The sequence below is a fragment of the Ornithodoros turicata genome, chromosome 3 (assembly GCF_037126465.1).
Source record: "Ornithodoros turicata isolate Travis chromosome 3, ASM3712646v1, whole genome shotgun sequence".
NCBI lineage: Eukaryota > Metazoa > Arthropoda > Arachnida > Ixodida > Argasidae > Ornithodoros > Ornithodoros turicata.
The window spans coordinates 19,713,542-19,738,690 of NC_088203.1; the positions used below are offsets into that span (position 1 = coordinate 19,713,542).

Here is a 25,149-nt window from a genome sequence, read left to right on the forward strand (position 1 = left end):
ACGCACGGGTGCGTGCACAGAGATGTTTTCGCACCCATACAGTTTCAATATGCGACAGATCGATTTTTATTCGTGTTTGTTTACAGAGCCACGATCATCCACCATTTTCCAGCGAAAGAAGTATACGGTATACAGGGTGTCCCAGAAAACGTCTAATAAAAAAAAACTACGTCCCCTTTAATCATGCGGTCAACGGCACTTGTTCTGACTAGGTTTTTGCCATCTCCTGATGTGCATGTCATGTAACCAAAGTTTCATTATGTAAATTTTTGCGAAGTAAACTCTGAAATTTGCCAAGTAAAGGTCAGTTTTTGACTCCACCAACATGAAGTGCGTGCCGAATTTACCCAAATTCATGATAATTGACAGTGTTGTTCAGGATCTATCCTATCGGGAAAAATAGCCGACATCATGCTTCTCGGGCACGTGAGTATAACGCGCGAGGGCTTTCTGAGCGCAATCGCTCTCAGTATCCCAGCCCCACACAGTGATGGTAGAAAAAGTGACAGTTCCTGAAATTGGGAGAGGGAAGGTATGGTCCCGGCCGAAGCCGGACGCGATAAGGTATGTCTGTGTTATCTCTTTCTACCATGCCGGTGTGGGCTGGGTTTCCAACCTCCTTTCGCCGGACTGACAATTATATCGCTGAACAATCCGTTGCGCGCTATCCTCTGCGAACCCGGTAGAGCATGATTTTTGTCTATTTTTTTTCCGATGGGATAGCTCCTCAATATCCCAGTCAATTATCATTAATTTGAGTAAATTTGGCACGCTCTTCACATTGGTGGGGTAAAAAGATGACCTTTGCTTGGCAAATTTCCGAGTTCAGTTTGCAAAAATTTGCATAATTAAACTTAGGTTACATGACATGCACATCAGGAGGTGGCAAAAATCTAGTAAGAGCGAATGCCGTTGAGCGCATGATTCTACGTGACCGTAGTTTTTTTTTTAATTAAAATTCAATGACACGTTTTCTGGGACACCCTGTATGTCAGTGCGGAGAATGCCAATGCGCGACTCAAAGATGCTTCCGAATACCCATTATACCCATTTCCGCACCAGTCTCCAAGTAAACGAGGAACCACGCAACGGAAAACGATTCACACGGAAATCCCCCCCGAGCCTCGCTACTCTTGAAACAACCGCAACTGTGGCGCCCTCTTTCGCAAATACACCGCCGCCTCCATTGCACGGCTGAAACAAAAACCTCAACATCACTACCGCCACTAAAGCTCGCTTCAAAATAGGCTATTCCAGTCAAGCAACGCTTTTCCTCGGCCACGAAACAAAAGCCCCTTACGTTCCTATAGAAACACACGCGCAACCCCATTTCAGGGCGAAAGTTGACGGCCCCACGATATAACACTTTCTGTTTATCGCTATTATCTCAAACCGGGCACGATTCGCCAACATTAATTCCGAGCTTCCCAGACGCCAGTATAGGCAGCCATTATTCATAGCAACAACGTGCCGTACAACATGTAAACGAGTTCGCTTCATTCCGGAAAGGTGCAGTCACGAGGCGCGACCGGGTAGTGCCTGAATGCGACGAAGGGTAGCGCGACCGTCGCGAGTGTGGTGGATTCTGGCTCGCGTGCTCTCGCATATTTGAGGGAGTGTGAGCGCTGTTTCTGTGTGTGCTTTCGGAACATTGTGTGAATAGTGTCTATTTAAGGGACTCGTCACCGTGATGAGTATGTAAATATAGGGAGGGGCACCTGGAAAAGGGGTTTTGCCCGAAGAACATCGTTGTTGTTTTCGAGGGTGGAGATGTACAGGTTCTTTTCGTCGGACTTGTGTTTGTTGAACAGCGGGTAAATAATAAAGTATGCATGCGCCAGGGAAGAGTGAATGAGGTACTTTTCGCCATTGTGTAGTATGGTGATGGGTTTTTTGTGCAGCTTCGCATTGGATTTCGCTACAGCAGCTGGTATGTGGTTCGCTGAAGCGTGAGTGGTTTATGTTAGGTTGAATAGCACTAGGCATTCTCAAGAGCACTTGTAAATCGCATTTGATGTTTTGAGATTGCGGGGATGTTAAGACTGTGTTGTAAGTGTGCTTCTTAGATTAGACGGTTCTTCCTTCTAATATTAATGGCGCTTTTTTATTCAGTGTTAGCGCCGCGAAGCAACTGTGGCTATGAGCGGCGTACAGACGTGGACAGGTGGAGAGGGGGCATCAGGAAGGAGTGGGGGACAGGGGGGGGGGGTTAATGGCGCTTCGGCATGCACATATCGCATCACGACCATGGATCAGAAGATGAATGATTACATCATACCGACAGGGCTCCCCATATATATGCGACTCATAAACGGCTACTTTAAAGGGGCAATGAGGTGACATTTAACGTCGCTCGAAATCCCGCCTCGTCTGTCAAGCTGCCCACCAGGAGTCACCATGCAAAATATTTTCGCTCTGCGATGCGTTATAGCTGTGCAATCGAAGTTACAAACAAACAGTCGGAGAAAGCAGCCGCGGACGGCCGACACAATGCTGTCGTGCCTTGTTTATTTGTTTTTGCTTCGCAGCTCACGTGCCGCTTATACACGTATGAGCTGTGCCGCTGTACTTCACTGGTCCCGTGATGGGAGTAGCATACGTCACGACGTCCTCTCGTTCTGCGATGCGCTCTTTTCACGAGGAGAAGGAATTTTCAAAGGTGCAGGTAACATAGCCCTTGCGCTCGCTGTGTGGGTCACCTACGCTCATCGTTCTTTCTCAGGAACTCATTTTATTCGTTGGAGAACACTCTACACCGAAAAAAGAAAGAAAAATAAAAAATGGGGGTCACCTCAGTAGTCCGTCAACCCGCTTCCATCATGTCACATGAACCAAAAGAATGACAACTAAGAAAAAGGAAATCGGTTTCATTTCCTCAATTGTAAATGCCATTCACTATCAATATATATTTTTACATTCTTTAGCTCCGGAAACGCCCATGCAGTCTCAAAGACTCAAACCTTTCCCCACCGATTCCACCCTCCCCTTCCCATTCGCCCACTTCCTTAATCACCGAAAATAAATCGCCCTCTTAATGCAATAAAAGAACCGCACGGACAACGGTTAATCCCCGCACATTGAGCCCAGCATAAAATCCTGCTTCCTTTTCAGCTGTCTTGCAATAATACCGAACGATTTCGGGGATAAAAAAACGTTTCGAAGATATACACCCTCTCTCGCTTACGGTTCGCCAGATATTGGTTAGTAAACCGTTCACACACGCACTACATAGACTCAGATAACGACCTGCGCGAGGAACCGGGCGGCGATACAGGACCGCACCCGGAGACATTTTACCGAGATGGTCTTTTATGGGCAATTCGAAACATCGGGCCTTCTTCAGCAACAGTACGGGATACGTATAGACATTTCCAGTTCTGTGGCATGTGTGTTTATATGCCTTCTGCCTCCCTTTCGTGGCGCTCTGATTGCTACGGCAGCGGGTACTACAGTGTTCCTATCTGCTTCCGCTTTTCGGGTGATATTTCTTCCCGGGAGCCCGTATAACCCGATAGTTTTATTGACTTCCCTTGTTTCGTTTTCCCTCTTTCGCTCTCTCTCTCTCTGTCTCTCTCTCTCTCTCAATTTTTTTTTTTTTTTCTGAACGGGACTATGCTGGTGTCGTGGTTTTAAATACTTTGATCTCCACTCTACGATCACAAGCTTCCTGTAAGGTTTTTTCGGCGTGTGGACGTGCTCCTTCCTTTATTATTATTTTTTTTAAGTTTCTTTGCGCTTATGAGTTCTCGTGGTTGCTGCGCTCACATTATCTGATGCCTTCAGGGCTAAATATCAGTTATACATCTCACTTATCTTGTTTTTTATATCGCATTTCGAAAATCCCGTGGAAGCAAAACGCAGAGCGTGAACGTGTGCGAGTATGATCGTTTTTCGTCTACACTAGAGCAACGTAATCTTTATGTCAGGTGGATGCCATCGGTACACATCTTGCCCTTATGTATTTCAGTCATACGTTCTTGGTTGGTTGGTGGTTGGTAAAATAACAAGGGGAGGTTGACATAGGTTCTTATTCCGGGTACTTCTTATCACTTCAATTGGTCGTTAAATGCGGACACGTTGCTCGTTTTGTTCTCGTTCTGTGTTTTTGATGTGAAAACGTCTGTAAGTTCCGTTTGGTAGCCAGGTCAAAGTTTACGATGCATCGAAATTATGCCTAATTTCATGACACGATAAATCGATGAGTAATAAACCGATAGGAACCAACCTGCTCAATCCAGATAGCTTAGACATATAAGATTCTAGCTAACAATGTCATTGCGGCAGCTGATGCAAACTCTGGGTGTGGCGTGCGCGTGCGAGAGAGAGGGAAGTACGCGTACCTTGCGGGCAGTCTATCTCGCATCGAGGTGTCGTTGCAAAGCCCTTGAGAGGTTCTACCTGGACCTTAAGCGATATCGTCTTCAACAACATTAACCAAAATTTATGAATTTGCAAAGTTGAACTATCAAAATTTTTCCCAGAATGTCGGCATTTATGAAACTAAAATATGATCAGAATCGGAGGAAACGGCAATCAGAAGAAAGAGCGGCTCGGGAGGAAGGAACCAGAAAAAGCCCCCAAAGTTCAGCACCGAGCGATCGAGCGATCGAGAGAGCTAGAGGAGCGCCGAAGAAGACTAGCGGCGGAGGCAAATTAGACTGCCGGCACGCACAGCGACCCCTTTAGCTCTACCAGCGGGGCAACTTCGACTTGTGGTGCGAGTGTGAAAGAGACCTACAAAGACGATGGAGTGCATCCAGGAAAGGGGGGAGGGGGGGCTCAGCAGCCAGAGTCGAGCAAAGGAATTGCAGATCGTGACGTTTTCGTGTGAAACACTACGGCTTGGACCAGCTCCCGTGGCATAGCGGTTAAGATGAAGGCTTTCCACGCCGAGACTAGGAGGTGACACGGGTTCCTTTCACCGGCTGTGCCGAAGACTTCCCAGACGAATGTCGGCATAGTTCCCCCTGAAGTCGGCCCAGGACGCATACTAACCCCCCTGTCCGCCACTCCTTCCCGCTGTCCTCTCTCCATCTGTACACGTCTGTATGCCGCTCATGGCCACAGTCGCTTCGCGTCGCTAACGCGGCATTTAAAAAAAGAAAGAACTACGGCATGGACACGACTGAGCCCGCCCATTTTTTTTGCTTCGTTTTTTAGCGTAGTTGTTCCAACGCGTATATCACGCTGTTTCCATAAGACGTGATTACTACGTGAGTCACGCCACCACAACCTTTCCTCTCAGCTGGAGTATGTCCTTCCCATCGCCCATAGTGGGTCAATGTAGCAGTTTACTTATTATTATTCAGTTATTTAGTCATAAGTCAACAGCCCGTGAGAGCACTACATAACGGAGGGGGCACAATCAATCTGTGCAGGACGAATGTATTAAGAATTGAGCATACAACTACTTAGCTGCATCAAGGTTGCCAACTGAAATATTGCGGCGGGCTTGAAAGCAGAACACTCTAAATACATGTGCTAACACAGAACAGCTATTATAAAGAGAGAGAGAGAGGGAGAAAAAAATCGTGCACATCAACCTACTACGTGTTAAGATGGTCGGGATCATCTTAACCGTCGTCGGGACCGTCAAGTACAAATACTGAAATGAAAGCTACTGTTGACCAAGGAGGTAATTTGTCACAGCAGCTTCGAACTGTTCCGGTTCCTGCAACAGGACTATACAGGTTGGGGAAGAGCATACTAGTACTTCGCTGTACGACAAATAAATGAGCGTCGAAAGTAACCGCGTTGTTACATTTTGTGAGCTGGACTTTAAAAATGTCTACCTTATAGGAGAGATAAGTGTAGGGTTATCGAAAGTGTCGGTGCTCAGAAAGCTGTTGCGAATAATGCGGTGAAAAAGGAGAGCTGAGACTTCAAAGCTGAAATGTTACAATTATTAGAGTAATTGTTCAAAATATAACGAACAGCCCGACTCTGAACTGCTTAGATAGCGCTCATGTAAGGTGACGTGATACAGGTCCCATATCGCCGAGGCATATTCCAACTTTGGTCTAGAGCGGCGCAGATGGTTAACAGTTGATGGACATTGGCCCAACTTACGGCGTAAGGATCCCAGTGTGCGGCTTGCATTGGAGGTGACGAACGAGAGGTGCTTAGACTAATACATGTTTTTTTTTTCTAATTCTGCGGGAGCGCCGCGAAGCAACTGTGGCTATGGGCGGCGTATAGATGTGGAGAGATGGAGAGAGGACAGCAGGAAGGAGTGGGGGATACATGTCGTGTGAAATATATTTGTATGAAAGTACTCGCTGGATAAGTAGATAATTCTGATCATGATAGGATAGGGGGCCTATATGATCCTGAATCCGAATGCGTATAAAAAAAAACATGATTTTGTCTATATTATCTATATTAATCGGTAGCTGCCATGTCAAGCATCAGTTTGATATCAAGTTTAAGTCATTTTGAAGACCGTGATAATCGGAATCACTACGGATAGTGCTAGTGCTATAGACGACACAGTCGTCGGCAAACAGTCGTAAGCGAAGAGACAAGTCATTGTAGGTCAGTAATAAAAATTAAATAGGGCAGTGAACCTAGGACAGATCCGTGAGGATGCCCAGATGCCTGAAGAAATGGGGGGAAAACAAAGGGGAATTTACACCAACGTACTGCTTGCGGCTGCTAAGAGAGTTTTAAATTCGTGCGGTAACAAGAGAGTCAGTGTTGAGATTGGATAATTTAAGTAGAAGACGGTGATGCGGTACCCTATCGAAAATGTTTGCAAAGTCCAGAAAGACGGCGTCAACCTCGAATCCAGGGATTGACCCACGAGTTTCATCGCAGGGGGATGTTGGATGTCTTTACTGGATTTCTGGCCTTTTTCATTATTTTTGTGGAGTACTGTGACATCGTTTTAGGGGTGTTAGGGATGTGTGGTGGTGCTGGGAAAATTCGTGTCATCAACTCAGGAATACCTCAAATCAGGCGCCAGATATTAGAGTTTTTTAGTACATCGTACGCTATCGCCGTTGCGTACGGAAGGCATAGCGCTGGTGGTTCTACCCACTGCGCGAAGTTCTCTTTCTGTTGTGGGTGTGCGCAGAGCCATCAACGCTATCCCTTCGGTATGCAATGGCGATAGCGAACGATGCACTAAATCTCACTATTGTCACACCGTCCCTTACTGGCTTTTCTGGCTTTTTTCATTATTTTTTTGTGGAGTACTGTAATATATTTTTAGAGGTGTTAGGGGTGTGTGGTGGTACTGGGAAAATTCGTGTCAGCAACCCAGGAATACCCCAATTCAGGCGCGAGGTAATTCAGAGGTATGGTACACCGTACGCTATTGCCGTTGCGTACGGAAGCGATAGCTTTGGTGGTTCTGCGCTCTTCCCGAAGCTCTCTTTCTGTTGTGGGTGTGTGCAGAGCCATCAACGCTATCTCTTCCGTACTCAAAGGCGATAGCGTACTCTCTATTAGTGAGTTTTAGTATATGGTACGCTATCGCCTTTGCATACGTAAGAGATAGCGTTGGTGGTCCTGCGCACGCGTAAGACACAAGCAGAGCTTTGCGGATTGCGCTGAACCGCGACGCTATCCCTTACGTACGCAAAGGCGACATCGTACGTAAGGGATGGCGTGGGGGTTCTGCGAAATGCTCAAGACTCTACTTGTGTCTTGCGCGCACGTAGAACCACCAACGCTATCCCTTACGTACGCAAAGGCGACATCGTACGTAAGGGATGGCGTGGGGGTTCTGCGAAATGCTCAAGACTCTACTTGTGTCTTGCGCGCACGTAGAACCACCAACGCTATCCCTTACGTACGCAAAGGCGACATCGTACGTAAGGGATGGCGTGGGGGTTCTGCGAAATGCTCAAGACTCTACTTGTGTCTTGCGCGCACGTAGAACCACCAACGCTATCCCTTACGTACGCAAAGGCGACATCGTACGTAAGGGATGGCGTGGGGGTTCTGCGAAATGCTCAAGACTCTACTTGTGTCTTGCGCGCACGTAGAACCACCAACGCTATCCCTTACGTACGCAAAGGCGATAGCGTGCGATGCACCAAAACTCACTAAATTGCGGAGTACTAGGAGACCGTTGATAACGTTGCTACCACATGTACTATCATATTTACCGTATCTAGTACCGCATAATATGCATCCAGTCAATGAATAAGATTCTGAGTCATGCATGATTGGGTGCTGTAAATACGGTACATTGGAAGCCAAGTTATCAAAGACATAATAACACCCTCTAATGGTTAAAGTGGCGATGATGATGATGATGATGACAAAGAAAATTTCAGTGCCGGTTTAGCGGTAAATGAGAGAGAAATGCGTTGGCATTAAGCGCCTTTCGCTGTCCATACCTGACTTCCTGGTATCCACTTCTGGTCTAAACCCACTTCCGGTTGTCCACTTCCCGTCTCCACTTGAGTTCCGGTTCTCCATTCCCGGTCTACCCTGACCTCCTGTTGTCCACCTCCGGTCTATACTTTACTTCGGGTTCGACACCTTCAATTACTGTATCTAAATTCATTTAACTAACCATTAATTAGCCTCAATTACTTTCCATTACTCTTTAATTACCGAAGGCAACCCCAGGTTACCTGTGGTAATGTTGACTTTCATGTAATTTCCTTTAATTACGTTTACTTGCTCTAATTCCTCTCAACTTTCATTTAATTGACGTTAATTACCTTTAATTTAATTACGTTTAATTACCTCCGGTACCCTGCGGCTACCTTCGGTAATTTTTAATTTAATTGATATCTTACATTCATTACCTATAAACTGAACTTTCTTGCTTTAAGTACCTTTAATTACCCTTACCTCTTACTCTTAATTACCTTCAAGTACGTACTTCAATTTCGAATCATTTACCTCCATCTACATTTACCCTCTTATTTCCCCTTTTAGATGTCCACTTATACCTCTGCCTCGGTGAGGCTTCACCATCTCATACACAGAGACACCACGCACACACATACATCAGTTCGTTTACTGACGCATTAAAAGAACAAACGGGGACGCTGCAAATGATTCCTTACAGTTGCCAGTACAATCGCGTTGAAGATGTAAAACGCACCGACGACCCCTAGCCAAAAACAAGAAATATTTTACGTATGTCGGCTTTGTAGACAAAACCGGATCGCCTGATCGCTTTTGTGAAATTCAAGTTATACCACTGTTACACGACAAATTGAATGTCATTCTCAGCGAATGATATTTGAAATTAATGATGAAAGATGGAAGTCACTGGGGGGAAAAGGTTAGACAGCTGTAGGACTTGAACCCACATCTTCGGGATTACCCTGGACCGGTAATCCAGAAGATGTGGGTTCGAGTCCTACAGCTGGCTAACCTTTTCAGTGACTTCCGAAAACAACAACAATAAACCGTTTGAAGAAATCAAACACGAATTAAATGTTGTAGACCAATATTCTCATCACGAATTAATAACTTGACATCGTGCAAGGAAGGCTTAACACCCTTTTTCAGAAAACTACCCTCGTTCCTAGTCTCCATGTTGCCAAGTGTTGTTCAGATAGGCTTCTTACTTGTCTTGGCTTGTGATGCTTGACAAAGTGACGTCGTACAAAACTCAACGTTTTTGTGCAGTAATCGAATGCTTCGCTAGTTTCGAGAAAACGAAATAAAAATATATCGAATGTAGCTGTATGTGTATGCTATTTCATATGTTCAGCCTTGGTGTCCTTAGTTATCGACAGTGACGTCATTCCCGAATGAGATTCTCTTTCTTCGTGTACCTCGATGCAATAAAAACGAATGACATTCGCTGCGTATGTCATTCGCTGGAAATGCCATTCAGTTTGCCATGTGACAGGGGTACTGTAAACGTATTTTTATTCGCGACGTATTAATTTCCGCGATTCCAGGGCTGTTTCCTTTCGCGGTATAAACATCAAGCTGTGTTCCCGAGTACAATTTTTCGCGATTTTTAGCGGTCGCGAAATTCGCGAAAATTAATACATCGCGAATAAAAGTACGTTTACAGTATTAGGTTAGGGTAGCTTAGGTTAAGTTTAGTTTATTTAACATCAGTATTTCGAAGGACTTTGAACATTATTTAGCACGCCGCGCTAGGCAAGCATAAAGTCGCCTTCATTCTTCTTATCCTGCTTTCTTAGTCAGAGAAAGCAACCCCAAGGGCAACTTTATCTATTGCGAACGTCGCTGCAACTTTATCAGTAATCAGGGAACATCGGCCTTCTCTGCCCTCCCAAGGCAAACAAAATTCCAAACTTTCGATCACCCTCACATCACGTGACTTTGTCACATGGCGCACTAGTGGCAGCGCGATAACGATCCGCCACCAAACGGTCCTGAAAGTAAAAGCTCTGAAATCTGTCGATATTCGATCCTGCATTCGAAATGCATCATGCAAAAGAACAAAGGTACAATGCCCGAACCGGCGTCCGCGCTCAGATTTCAACTGAAGGACGAGAGATCCAGAATGCACTTTACAGTTTCTATTTTTTGTTGTTGCTATAACAATCATCGCAACAAAAATTGCGCACATCGATTATTTCGTGCATATGAAAACGACCCACGTGCGCTCATTACTTGTGCTTTTTATGCCAATACTTTTCCCTGACTTTTACGCGTTCAAGTTCTGATCTCTTATGCCTTATCTATCGACTTGATAAACATAAAAATAAAACTGCAAATTTAGTACCAGATTTAGGCGACGATCAAGAGAACGTGTGCAGCTTTTGGAAGACATTTCCCTCTCTCCTTTCGCTTCGATTTCTCGAATAGCACAGAGTACGTAACAAATGAGATGCTAAAACTAGCGCCAGATGGCGTTATGATCGTTGCTTTGTCTCTCAATGCGTTTGAATCGTTAGGATTTTTTTTTACGTGTGCGTCATGCTATTTAGATTTCTTTTCTCTCTCTCTCTCTCTCTTTACAATTCGCTAAACTTGGGAAGAAATACGTCACAGGTTGCGTTGGGGAAATGCTGACTTGTTCGATTTTAGCTCAGCCAGAGTGGTTCAAGAGGAGAGTGACGGGAAGGGCAGGTGATATAGGCAATATAGGGGAATGACGAAAGAGGACGCTCTCTGAAGTGCTCGTTCAGCGCACTTTGCACTGCGGCTGGTGGTGTTCTTTCTATAAAAAATGACGAGGGCCCACTTTCATAGATGCGGTTCATTATATCATAGACGCATTGTACCGCATGCAGGATACTGAGGAAAAAATAATTACTCTTCTACGTGGTCGTACTTAGCGAGATACAGGCCCTCGATCAGACTCCCGAAGCAAAGCGCAGACGTCAGAGAACTCAGCGCTGCTTCCATTCCCATTGGCAGCCGTAAGCACGTGACCTCTCGTGCGCTGCTTCACTGGCAGCGGCGGGGGCTGTGACGTCAGAACCGCATCAGTTTCGGTATTCGCGGTGCCTATTTTCTTTGCTTCTATTGCCCTCCTCCCTGAGAAACGTTCAATGCACGTTCACAGCGATGGCAATAACCGTCTTTTACATTTATCTGGGATAACCTGTCGCAACCTGTTTATTGCTGAAATATTGCCTGCGCTACCGTGCATGTCGTGCTGTACATGTCATTGTGGTAGGGGTGGTGATCATGGAACTGCTTGGCGTACTCAGTCACGCTTAGGTGGACAACGTCAGAGTTGTTTGCCTTCTATTTGTATTCCAAACAATGAGGGCACGGCCTTCAAAAAACGGGGAAATGAGAAAGCTGAAGGGATGCGTACCGTACGATCTCACTTTTTTATGATTAGATGTTGTTTTACGCCGCGGAAATATAGGCTGTATAGGGAGCTGTTCAGCAATTTCACTTTCCGGTCCTTGTGTGGTTGACCCTGGAAGGACATACAGCAGGTCCTCGGGCTCTGGCAGTATGCTGTCTTCATGGCCTGCAGATGCGGCTATCATATATCTCCAGTTTAGGCTTACAAAACTAAAGGATCGAAGCATCAAATCCTGACAAGCAACAGGAAATGAATCCCCCCCCCCCGTCTGCTTATTGTAGACGAAAAATCTGGCTGTCGAAACTAAAGCTATATCTGCCAAATCCGTTTCATGTTACGATGTAGGAAATGGTGCAATTGCAAGTCGCCGTTGCCGACATTCCGCATTGACTCACTCCATATATTTATTTCTTTACAGGACTTGTTGTGGAGAAAGCACTGGCACCACAAGAAGGCTCGTGATGCGGACGGGACTAAGGTCATCGCGCTCAAATCTCGAACTTGATCCCGAGTAGCAGAGTGAAGCATCTCTACGTCTAAGCAGACGGGCAATAACGCCCCTGCGATAGCCTTTTCCTCATCATGTCACCTCATGGTCTGCACGGAGGCCCAGAGCAGCGCAACCACTGCCGTTCGCACCACCTATCGGCGACGAACGCAACTAAATTTCTGCTCACCACAGTGCTGCTTGTGGTGTTCTTGTCGACAAGGTGCACAGCATCTGCAAAGAAACCGGAGGACCTGCCAGACGTATTGGCGTCGTACACGACTTTTAACGAGACGGTTAATTTTACGCACTTCGTGGTGGATTCGGCGACCGGAAGAGTGTATGTAGGTGCTACGAATTGGCTGTATCAGTTCAACGCGTCTTTGGAGCTAGAAGCCGCGGTTCAGACGGGCCCTGTGGAGGACAGTGTGCTGTGTTCACCGTCGGATTGCAGCGGGGTCGACGCCGAGCCGACAGATAATATCAACAAGGTGAGCCTTTGAGTTTATTTACTCGTCAAAAAGACACACGAGAACCTGAACTATTCTGCATAACGTTCTACGACGCAACGTAATTAGTTGTGTAACGACTCAGCACCATACCAGTCGATCTTTTCAGAGTGACACCAAATGACAGACAAGTGTTTGTTGCCTATTATATTCTAACGTAGCACAGTCACATAGAAGATTCTGCAACAGTCTCTAGCAGGGCGCTTTTGAGTTGGCCAAGTGTTGTATTAATAAAGACGTTCCGCTCTAATCCAGGTATTGTCCAATGCAAGCTCACAGGTGCGACGGTGAGCACCTACTCCGGGGGCGATCATCTGTTGGATTATTTGTCCCAAATGATCACTTCATGCATCCATTCTCTCACCTTACTTGCTTTTCCTTCTTCCATCCCTCACAGGTCTTGATAATCGACCATAAAACCCGGAGGCTCATCGCCTGCGGCAGCGTACACCAGGGCGCTTGTCGTCGACACCACCTCGATGACATTACCCAGCAAGAAGCCCTTGTCTCTATCCCTGTCGCCGCCAATGATCGCAACTCTTCCACCTTCGCCTTCATCGGCCCCACCCACTACCACGGCCACAAATCCCGTGCCCTGTACGTGGCCACCACCAACAGCCGCCAGGGGCCGTACCGAGACATGGTCCCTTCCATCTGCAGCCGTTACCTCGAAGACCGTCGACGGCGTGACCGGACCATGTTCGCCATCATCGAACAATCATTCTCAGCGACACCACGCGTTGACATTGCTAACCACATCAAGGACTATTACCTCGTGCACTACGTGTACGGCTTTCACACGGACCGTTTCGTATACTTCGCGACTATTCAACGGAAGAGTCACTTGCGAGCATCGGAAGAGCTAGGGTACGTCAGCAGACTCGCGAGAGTCTGCACTTCAGACCCAGCCTACAACACGTACACGGAAGTGACGCTGCAGTGCTTGGGACCCGATGGAACCAATTACAATCTGTTGAGGGACGCTGTGGTGATGACCGCCGGCGAAGATGTGGCGGATGACTTGAGGCTCGATGCGGGTGGGGCGGAGAGCAGGGTGTTGGTGGGCATCTTTGTGATTAGTGCGGATCACACGACGCGCCCGGGGACCAAGTCTGCAGTTTGTGTATATTCTATGAGTGAAATAGAACAGAAGTTCTCGGAGAACGTTCACATGTGTTATAACGGCAGTGCGTTGACGAGGAATATGGATTACATCGCTGGGAGCATCAATCAGTGTCCCGAGCCTGGGGTGAGTTCTACTAAGTGCTGTACTTTCATTGTTAGTCGTGCTGATTTGTGCACGTCATTCGAGCTACACGTTGTGATGTGCTTTAAGGTGGTTCTTGTTATTACCAAGGAATGGAGTAGGAGTCAGCAAATCGAAAGTTGTGTCGAACGCGTAGACCACCTGTATTTGAGCAAAGATTTTGGAGCCGATAATTCACGATGTACTGAGTAAAAATCCTGCAATCTTCAGCATTTTTCGGCCTACTGCATACCTAATTACAGAGCCGCATCACTTGCCTTCGATTTATTGTTTGCGTGTGTTTGTCGTGTCGTTCGAGCAGCAGTATTGTCATAGCATCTTGACGTGTTCAGGAATACAATTCTCTTTACCAGAAAACTTCTAATCATATATGTCCGGTAGTCGTGCATGAAGAGGTAAAAGTACGCGCCTTCGACTTAAAAGAGCACGGAAGGACACGAAGCGAATATGTCAGAAGGGGTAGAAAGTAAGATTACACGCCCTGGGATACATTCTCGCACGAAAAGTAAAAGCGAAGCGCGCGATCCCGGTTCGCAACAGGGCTTTCAATCCTGCCGGTCAGAAGAACTGACGTCATCTCATCCGCCCAATCCGCGCGGCCCAATCCGGCCGCGCGCCTTCTTTTCTTCTTCCTTTCTCATTGCAGTTTCATTTTGCGCCGCCTGTCCTACGTCTCGCCCGTTCATTCTCACTAGCAGACGATTCTCGCATCCAATGAAAAGTGCTCCGCTAACATGACGTCATCACACGTCAGGAGTAGAAGAGCGAGATCGTGGTCGTGCGTTCTGGTACATTATGTTCTCAGGAAATTCGCACTTATCGTGGGAAATACTTAGCCTGACAGTAGGGTTATATGACGTCATCAAAAAACATCGTATTCGAAGTACCTTCCATGCTCCTTTAAACTACGGGATCGTGGGACTCGATAATGTTAGCACATTGCTTTACGTTTTTCAGTAGAAGTACTTTTATGGAAACCTCATGTTATCAGAACGCATAGCAACGCACAGGTTCGGTAATAGAACTGTGTGCTGCTAAAATACACATAAAAATGGTTAAAACGGCTACGGATGCGATCTTCACGTGCTGCCGACTGTTGAACCATAGCGAAACGTGTGTAAACTAGTTCGACTTGATTCAAGTATGTTCCCGTAGGTACCTGACGAAGGCTTAACCGAAGAAAATTTATCCCACAGAAAGCTGGCAACGTTTTGAACTTCTGCAACGAAACCGTCAAGTTGAATGGATCTGTTCCCATCTCTACCCAAGCCGCAATCACTTACTCCAACGAAACGCTCAGTTCTGTTGCTGCGGTTCTTGTAGGACTACACAACGTCGTCTTCGCCGGTACAGCACGAGGTTCGCTCAAAAAGGTTTGTGTGCCACCCCTTGTTGCATAGACCAGTGTTGAGTCTTGACCGCGCACGAGACGAATACTTATCTGGGGTACTCAAGAAAGAGGTCCAAATGATGTGCAGAATCATGAGTTTCTGCAAGAGGCCTGGTGATAAGCACTGCTCTGTTACGTGCTGTACTCCAACGGCACCCACACACACAGATGGCTGATTCTCGTCAAGCTCTTCTAATTTTCGTATCCCGTAAACTACGTAAGAGTAGGGCGGTTGTATACACCGGTGAATGGCTGTTTGCAAGGTCTGCAGCATAAGACGTGTTCTGATACTAGCTCCGGTTACCCATGTCCGGCACAAACTTTCTACGGAGGAGCGGTGAAGCTTCCTGGCCGGTGTGAGTGTGATATGTGATACAGCAGGACATAGGTATGATACTCAGTAGGCATGGGGCACGACTTCGAATCCCACGAGAGCTACAAGAGGTACAGAGTACCATGCATGTAGCAGCTAGTTCACGGTCTATAACCACAGTGCACACACACACAAAGAAAACGAACGAAGCAGAAACATCTTTAGCTCTGCAGAGCAAGGCTTTATCCAGGGCACGGAGAAAGAAGGCTATGGGTGAAAGCTCCCAACAGAAGCAAGCGCGTGCGCGCGACCAGAGAACGTCACGTTGGGAGAGGGAGCAAAAGGCAGGCAGACAGACAGACAGACAGACAGACAGCGACGCGCAGCGGTGTTGTCCTTTGTTTTGCACTTTTGCATGGAAAGCTGTGGGGAAAGGCGTGCTCTTCGCGAGTCGTACGGCAGCTTCTACGGATGTACTGAGGAAAGTAAATGATGTTTGTCTCGGTAATAAACATCACACGTGTCGATTACATAGCGCTTCTTGTTCAGCGCAATCCACGGGAAAGATTTCCGTTCTGTCGGCTCTCGGCTATGTTCAGCAGACGATGGGAGCGCGATGACGGCAGAAGCATTTTATGTTTTTGTGCTTTTCTTGTGTCGCTGGCTTTTGCGCTACTTCTGTCCATCGTGCAACGTACCCGCCTGCAGGGAGTGCACGCTGCTCGATTATCCTACACGAGCCGGAGGCACTGGGATACGCAAACGCAAACCGTCGAGCCAACAGCGTCAAGCAAGACGTGCTGACAATGCTGACAGCGCCGTGCAAGCGACAGCATTACGTGACCGCAGCTTCGTAGGAGTTGCGTTCTCGTGCAACAGATGGCGCTGTAGGCCGGTGCGCCGCAGTGCTGTGTGTTAAAAGGGAGTCTGCCTATTAATGGGACCTGCCTATTCCTGAGGATCCACCCACTTTGAGGTATCTAGCCAATCACAGGTCGGAATACAGTTCCCTATTATTGCAGACCATCCAATACTTTTATCTCACCTTATTTACTGGGTGCTACCATTTTGAAGAAAGGAGATTCGATTGAAACGGATATCACTGGTGACAGACCAAAACGACGGGTTTTGCGCCCACTTTTATCAACGCCATCTGCATGGAGAGAGGCATATTGGGAAGGCTCAGAATTGCAGATATGGTTGCTGGCATGGTGGCTGGTCAGGAGAGCGGTACAACCGCTACTTCGTAGCAGACGACTGCCGGTATGAAGTTTTAAATCACGTAATATGAGTAGATCGAATCAAAAATGAGCAAAGACGTATGTATAAATAAAATGCAATTAAATAATGCAAAGTCCTACGTAAAAGGGTCGTCCTTCTTGCTATTTTCTTGGGGCCACGGTCTTAACTTGGCCTAACGTTAGCGACGAAGCTTCCCATTTTCGCGTAAATAATGATGGCGGAGTTGTTGTTGAAGTCAAAGTTGAAGTTGAATTTGTAGATGCGTGCATGAGGATATACCCATAGTATGAAATTAAAGTAGTTTGTGAAAATTTTTTGTCACGAAATCTGCGCTTCGCTGTTATAAGCACCATCCTACATTTTGGAGGAAATTTGGTGTCATGGCAGCCCCTATGGAAAGCAGTAACCAATGAAATGCGCGTAAGTTTGACTGACAGGTCGAGCCTATTTTTAGGATCCTCCTAATGGCCAGACATCATTTTAATACACGGCACTGGTGCGCTGCTCCTGATATAATGTATGGTCGCGGGAGAGAGTGAAGTTTCACCTCCTAACCTTCTTTCTCCGCGATCCAGTGCCCTCTCATTCTGAAGTCGAATGCATAGCTTAGACGCACGTGAACGTATTCTCCGTATGACTCAATAGAGTACTTCAAAAACTCCCAGTGAACTTAGCGCCCTTTTAACTATGGGAACTTAATTGTTTATAACAGAGGAGGAGAGAGTCTCCAAACTGTTTCGGTTCCTCCTCCATCGGTCGATTGTCCACGGGGAGTCAAGGTCAGCGAAAATGAAACGTGACGGACAGTTCTCGCTTCCTCATTTCAGTAATGTCCCAGTATGCAACGCGTGCGCAAGGAGCACTGGGATTTTCTGAAATCGTCCATTGGACGTTGCTCATTGCCCGCAGTCGACGTTTGTGGAACACCTGTACCAACTTTTCTTCGATACGACGACGACGATGACAAGGTGCACCCAGCTCTGAGCACCATAATCATCAGTATAACTCGTTGCTTTGGTTATGGCGAGGTAGAGCTATGGTGAGCTTTGGTGGTGAGCTATGGTGGCTTCTAGCATACCATACTTTGCTTCTCGCGCCAAAGAAAGTTTCGCTCTGGGTATCTTCGCCAATACTGCCTGTCTTGTGGACAGTCCTTGAGTGTGTGACGGCCGCACCTCAGTAAGAGAAACATAATACAATATAAAATGATGCAACGTAAGGGAAGACGCACGGAGAAAGAGAGAGTACGAAAATACTTACCCTTGTTTATTTTTTGTTTGTTTTTGTCATTTCTTTGTAGTTCGCATTGGAGGCGTCATCTTCCTTGTTTCGTCGTTCACTTTTCCGTTCGAGCTTCGTTGAAGGTAGTCTTGACTCTCCTTTTATGTTGCGATGCAAAAGGCGATAGGTTTCCCCAATATGATATTCCCATTTCTCCGCGTTCCCACGCATAAAAACGTAAAATATATGTTCAATGTAAACTGTCCGTCAAAAGATACCTTTGTATGTTAGTCGTGAAAACACAAGAATCTACGATAAGCGAATCTCTCATGCTCTTTTTTTTTTTACGGGGATATAGCACGTAGTTGCTATCAGTCCCTAGACGTCGGCGGTTTCTCCCCACTCGGCAGACACCCAGTGTTGCCGATTCTTCACAACTGGGTATTCACTTCCATCAAGTCGGGTCTCGTAGAAGCATGTTGCGTCAAGACTGTACGAGTATGTTTGTGCAAGACATGCATATCTGAAGAACGCAACAGGGCACAAGGAGGGGCTACACACGGAGCGGACGATGTCTCCGCGTATAGTCCGTCCCTGTGCCTTGTCGCGTTCTTCAAATGTGCATCTCGTAAAAGTTTTTGTCGCCTCAAAATGTACCCATGTCCACGTGGTGCATTGCCGCTATGAATGCAACCTTCATCCGTCATCGCTGTCAATAAAGGCACTTTGTGTTCGTCGACCTGTCGTCCTCCAACGTCACTTGGTGGACATGTCACTAATGTGTGAACAGACACGGAATCGATCCCCGCTGGTGAGGGCAGTTGTGGCCCATGAATCTCAAAGCGCAATAATGAATACTGTGCCGACGAAATGTCCGCCATACCAGGATCTCATAAGTAAGGAAGGTAATTTTGCGGCTTTCGCCGGTACCTTGGACGCACTAGCGCATCACCTTGCCTCAGTGCTACATGGTGCGACGAATGAAATTACAACAATGTGTCTATCCCATATGGTGTCATTAATAGCTATAGTGATTCACGCCCACAAACTATGTTTAATCAAAACGCGAACTTCGTCAGTATTTTTTTACCACAAGTACCATGGGCATCTGGAATGTGGTGTAATTATACCTACAGAAACACAGTACTAGGATAATAGGTACAGCTCCGGTCAACCGTAATAATAACACTGAAAAAAATTCGGTCTCATTTCCCAGTGCGATAACAGCCACCCTGGGGGCACAGGGGGAATATTAAGTGAAGAAAATCCTTGCGCTAAACTAACAGCATAATTTTGTTCAATTAAGATGTCCTTATGGCTCCAAGGGTTGATAATCGCGCTCGGGAACGAGATCACGTTTTTCCCAGTGTATTATTAAAGTTGACCGGAGCTGTGCCAGGATGTACTAGGTAGTAGGATAGTATGTGTTGTCTACAAAGTGGCGTACACGTATTTGATACCTACGCTGATTGATTCATTCATTACTGGTTAAGAGTATGCCTTTGAGTAGCAGCGGCCATCGCAGAGGTTGCTACTAATCTATCAGTTTACTGTCTGTTACAGATCTTGTTAATGGGAGCAGTAGAAGCTCAAGAGTTCGAAGAAGTCGTCCTCGACCCTGGTCACGAGATTTTACCTCAGATTTATGTGGACCCGACGCAAAACCACCTCTTTGCTGTCTCGATCTACAAGGTTCGTATACCACTATACCTTTTTTTGCGTCGTTACTTCCGACAAGGCCCGTTGGGACTACGTCAATGCTACTTCACGCCTACGTGAGAATCTGGGATAGTTATTGTGTTATGAGCATGCCTACGCCCCGTGTTTGTTGTGTTACCCTTTTTCAGAAATGTCACGTTGTTGACTGAACATCAGCTGTTGTAGAACCCTTAGGCGGAAATACACCATGTCATTGCATGACTTGTGTATGGGGGTTTTGCCTGAAGCTATGCATGCACTACACACCATTCAACAACGCTGTCATTCAGTTCGACACGTCTCCCACCGCGATTTATGGCTGTCAAAATATACGATTTTCCTATCTGCCGGATCTTCTAAGTTCCTGTAGCCTTAAAGCATGTTGGGAGCACGACCTAGTGTTAACACAGGTCAAAGCAAAGCCCCTACTACTGAGCCAATAGTTGAAGTTGTTGCCCATTCGCGAAGGAATTAGCGCAACTTGTCGTCTATTCGTCATCAAGTGACTGGCTAACTGAAACAGTCATCACGGTAATTCAAATTTCAGACGAAAAACTGCGGTAAGGTTCTGGCGAAGGAGTTTCAACGTGCAGATCACATAGAGGACCATGCATGTAGTTGACCGGCGGTAGCGATAACGCCAGAGTCATTCATGTATACAGGTATATCAGTGTTTTCAATTATGTCAAGGTGGGCCTCTAGCGACCACTGCTTCAATTTTAGTCGGTTTTGCCGAGGATGGTTGGGTTATGCCCAAGTATATGCCTAAACTACTCATGGTTGGGAATACTAGCACAGCACATTACACATACATTCCACCAACAAATAATGACAGTGTGCTCGACTATGCATAACCAAGGACTTCTTTAAGGTAGCTGCTCAATACTCGTGTCCCAATATCAACAAAATGCACCATTCAACTAAAAACGAAACAAAGAAACCATGAAGACAGGCATCATCTATACTTTTAGATTTGTTTTGTCTTTCAGCGAACTGGTCGAACGTGATCATCCCGTTGCATTCAGTCAACTTGCGTTATCGTCATATGCGGTCGATCCGGCGACGGGTGTGGCTAAGTAACATAGGGAACTCGTTAGCTGAATGAGTAACATAAATCATCGCCACAGTGATCAAGCGTCGCACCATGCTAAAGTTGATACGGGAACATGTTACCATGTAGAGTCATGTAGTCCTACGTATAGGGTGCACCTGCACGGCATTGCCGGAGAGTCAAGGATGAGCGCTTAGGTGTGTTGCGTTCGTGTGATTCCTCATCTCAGATCTCAGCGAAGCAGACTGCATTAGTACTTGTTCACACTGAGACCCTCGAGGCATTGAGAAGCCTTAGCTTTGGTTTTGCTATACAACTCCTCTTGGCTTTCCTAAGTGAGGAGGCTCGGGTCCGTGTTTATATGTTTGCATACTGACCGTCTCACGGAGCGCATCATGTTTTAGATGAAGATACAAGTACGACTTTACTTGTGCGACCGTGATCCAGCTGCAAAGATGACTCTTTCTTAGTGAATTGAAGTACTGGGTACAGAAAATTTTAGAAACCAGCGTTAGAAATGTTAGAAGGAGCGTTGTATACACGGTGTTTCACCTAAAGTGATAAAAATTCTAACTGGCAACGTACTCGCCGGAGGATTGTGGGAATTTAAAATTACCTTGTGAAGTCTCTTGCCGCCATTTAGGAAGGTTTTGGACAATTTTAAATTGAGGGAAATTAAACCTTCCGCGCGCGCTTTTTTTGCAACTATCAAGCAGGCGGAGCTAAAGCAGCAATTTTACCAATGTTTTGCAACTATTTCTGTTGCTATACTGTGCATAGTTTTTGTTGGGTCTGCGGTTATCCGTGCAGGACTTCATATTTCTATAAAAAAAGTGAGGTGATCGCTTGGCAATTTTCAAGGTTCGATAGAAAAAAAATCAATTTCTCTCAATCAAAAATTGTCCAAAGCCCTCCTAAGTGGCGGCAAAAGTTTCCAGAAGCTAAGTAGGAAAAGTCTCACAATCCTCCGACGAGTATGCCGCCAGTTAGAATTTCTTATTACTTTAGGTGAGACACCCTGTATCAGTATACTTCACAACAAACGCCCGCGTTAACAAATGATCTGCCACAATGAAGACTCGTGGGATTTCTGAGCTTCGGTAACCAGCGTAATATTACGTAAGGTGCCAAGCGAAGATGGAGAAGATGGTGTGGATGGTGTGGATGGTGGTGTCGCTCTCGTGCGGCTTAGTTTATCACCATACTAAACCAATAATACGCCCATTAACGTGCATCGCACAGTTCACATACAGCAGGGCCGCAAAAACAACGAATCAATCAAGCAATTGTCAAATACTGCAGTGGTATTGTTAGTGAGACTAATGTTTGGACAATGACAGCGATTCTATTGGCTGGACGACCAGTCAAACGACGTAGCGTAACATCAACAGCGCGATTGAACGGTGTTCATGGTCCAACATGGCGCTCATATGTCGTGTTCTGCTATTTGCTGAATGAAGACGTGGGCCACATGGTGCGAGAAAACACAACCTTGATGAACAAGATATGTCGATCACGTTCCCTAATCTCGTCCCGTCCCATTCCTAACATCGTCACACCTCGTCTTCGATGGGCAAGGAGGTAACGTTTCCTTCACTACGATGAACACAGATACAAAAGGTGCGATGACGACAAGACTCGTTTCTTCCTGGTCGTTTTGTACTGCTCGCGACACGGTTGTCTGAAATCGCCTGTCAGTACTTCGTAACAGTAGTTAGTAAATCGCCTGCAGCCTATATTTCCTTCATTACCCTCGAACATGTCGTTCTAATATTCTATTTAAAAGTAAACCATATGCTGCGCGTGTTTCTTACTCAAAATAAAATGGCTTTGCAACACCTGGAGATGTGAGATGGTTTAAACCACGGGGTGGTTTAAAATTTCAGACAACCGTGTCGCAAGCAGTACCTGTGTTCCTCCCGCGCATGGAAACGCTACCTGTTCCTACAGTACACCAACTTGCTCGCAACTGTTTCTTTTTCTTTTACGTGATAACAGATTTGCGTCTCCGTCGGGGACGTGATTGAGCAAAAAAAAAAAAAAAAAAGAAGAAGAACGAGCGGAACCGGAAAAGTGTTCTCGGAGCAGACGTCCTGTAACCTATACGTAAACTTAAAGCGGAACTCATCTGAGAAAGACAGAAGAATCGCACAAGCAAAACTACGCCGAAGCAAAGGGGGTGGAAAGAAACAAAAGGCGGTTTGAATTCGCGGAAGTACCTGCCAACAGGACTCGGTCAATCGTGAAGTAAGATGCTCCCATACACCGTGCTCTCCGCGGAGACGAGGGATGTCCATCCTAATCAGTGCAGTCAACAGCATCGGTGCTCTGACCGAGTTTCTAGCCCTAACGTGGTCTCACCGGGCGTTTTTCCTAACGTCTAGCGAGGTATCCGAGGTCGGAGGAATTCCGCGAGACCTGACGCGACACGGAACTGCTTTTAAGTGTGTGCTTAGAAAGAACGAACCTCGTGTTTACGCTTCGGAGATCTAGTCTGCGAACTGTTAAATATTGTGGCTGTAAACACCTGGTGATGCGTGGTATACGCTCTTCTGGTGGGTGGAAAGGAATTTCTTAGGGGAAAACTTTTGTTAGTAAGTGGGAAAGAAAAGAGGCAGTCTAGGAGCTTTCGTTTAGAGTTTAGTATTCTTTGTAGTTCCCCCGGATATATTTGGGTTAAAGTGCGAGACACGTAAGAATGAGCGGAGGTAAAATATCGCTTTTGGTCCATCTTTCGTTGCTGTTCTTTGAATTAAACTTTTCGGGTGGCGTGTTAGCACCGACTCTGGCTATGAGCGGCGTACAGACGTGGTCAGATGGAGAGACGACAGCAGTGAAGGAGTGGGGACCGGGGGATTAGTATTCGTCCTGGGTCGACTTCAGTGGGAACTGTACCGAGATTAGTCTGGAAATGCTTCGGAAAACCTCAGACAGCGCAGCTGGTGGTGGGATTAGAACCCACCACCTCCCAGTCTTCAGCACGACCTTGGCTATCACCAACGCGCGGGAATCCTTAACCCGCTCGGTCATGCCGCTGGTATATACGTTAAATAGAAGAATAATACTGAATAATTAAACCACGACCATTCTGCGGCGAAACGCAGTCCTTATAGACATCGTTGACATGTAAAACGGGGAGCGTTGAAGCTACACAGGCACCACAAGCATCCATAATATTATATATCGACGTTATTGTACGTCTTATTTCAATATACTGTACTGCCTACCTGTCAAAATCCGGCGTGTGATAGGAGAGTGGTTGTTGAGTGGAATCATTGTAGATCTTGCCTAGTAATGTCCTGTCTTACAATTCAACTCTATACTTCATGCGCTTTTTTCTGTGTCCTCCACAGGTGAGCAAGGTTCGCATTGAGAAGTGTGCAGAGTCAGCAACGTGCCAAGAGTGCCTGGCTTCCAAAAACCCATTCTGCGGCTGGTGTTCCCTGGAGAGACGGTACGTCTTGCACGTGCTTTGACACCCATAATACGGCCTCTTCGCTTTCGCTATGTCCTAACCGTGAAACTCAAAACTCTCATGGGAGAGGCGTTCCGGGGGGAGCGTCCCGGAGCAGATTCAACATTGGGTCTCATAACTGCCTTCCAATATTTGCCGCCGTTTTGACGTGCGCCAGCTAATGGATACAACGCACGCTAGAAGAAGGCTGCGGGATGTGCTTGGCGCGCAATGCAGGAAAGCCGACCCATTTGAAGTGGAAACGCAGAAGAATCTCCCTCGAATTCGCGTGACGTGTGGTACTCGGATGTACGAGGTATTTTGCTGCCAGCGGAAACATTTTACGGATTACTCTGATCTCTATAAAGTACAAATTTCATAGTCGCCATTGTTTTTAACAAATTCCTGGTCAACTGCAAGAATGGATCCGCGGGCGTTGGGTGCATGGGATGGTGACAAGCGCGTGCATGCAAATGGTCTCTTAGTGATCGAATATGTGATAAGCGATAGAGTCCATAATTGAGTCATTCCCAGTGTACGTGACAGCGCATCATCTCATACTGAGCATGCCGCGTGTGGTATATCTATTTACTCTACCTTCAGTAAATTACTATCTTGGTCGTGAAAGCGACTCTGCAAGCATATCGCCAGAAAATGAACGAAACATAACTAATAGAATCACTTGTTCCACGGAACCAAGCAGTGTCGAAATCGTTGACCTGTGCAGTGGAAGTAATATTTGACGGTCTGTAAACACCTTATAGATGTCAAATCAATTATAATATTACAGATTTGTGT

General features: G+C 46.3%; 1 protein-coding gene across 1 annotated transcript in view; it reads left to right on the forward strand.

The window, feature by feature from the left end:
* LOC135388262 (plexin-B-like) overlaps window positions 1–25,149 on the forward strand; it is a 394,287-nt gene that overhangs the window by 291,325 nt on the left and 77,813 nt on the right. Inside the window, exons 5-9 of the mRNA XM_064617693.1 lie at window positions 12,138–12,697; window positions 13,113–13,964; window positions 15,179–15,355; window positions 19,712–19,840; window positions 24,251–24,351. Of these exons, the coding sequence (XP_064473763.1) occupies window positions 12,302–12,697; window positions 13,113–13,964; window positions 15,179–15,355; window positions 19,712–19,840; window positions 24,251–24,351 (1,655 nt within the window). The 5' untranslated portion in view covers window positions 12,138–12,301. The remainder of the gene's footprint in view (window positions 1–12,137; window positions 12,698–13,112; window positions 13,965–15,178; window positions 15,356–19,711; window positions 19,841–24,250; window positions 24,352–25,149) is intronic.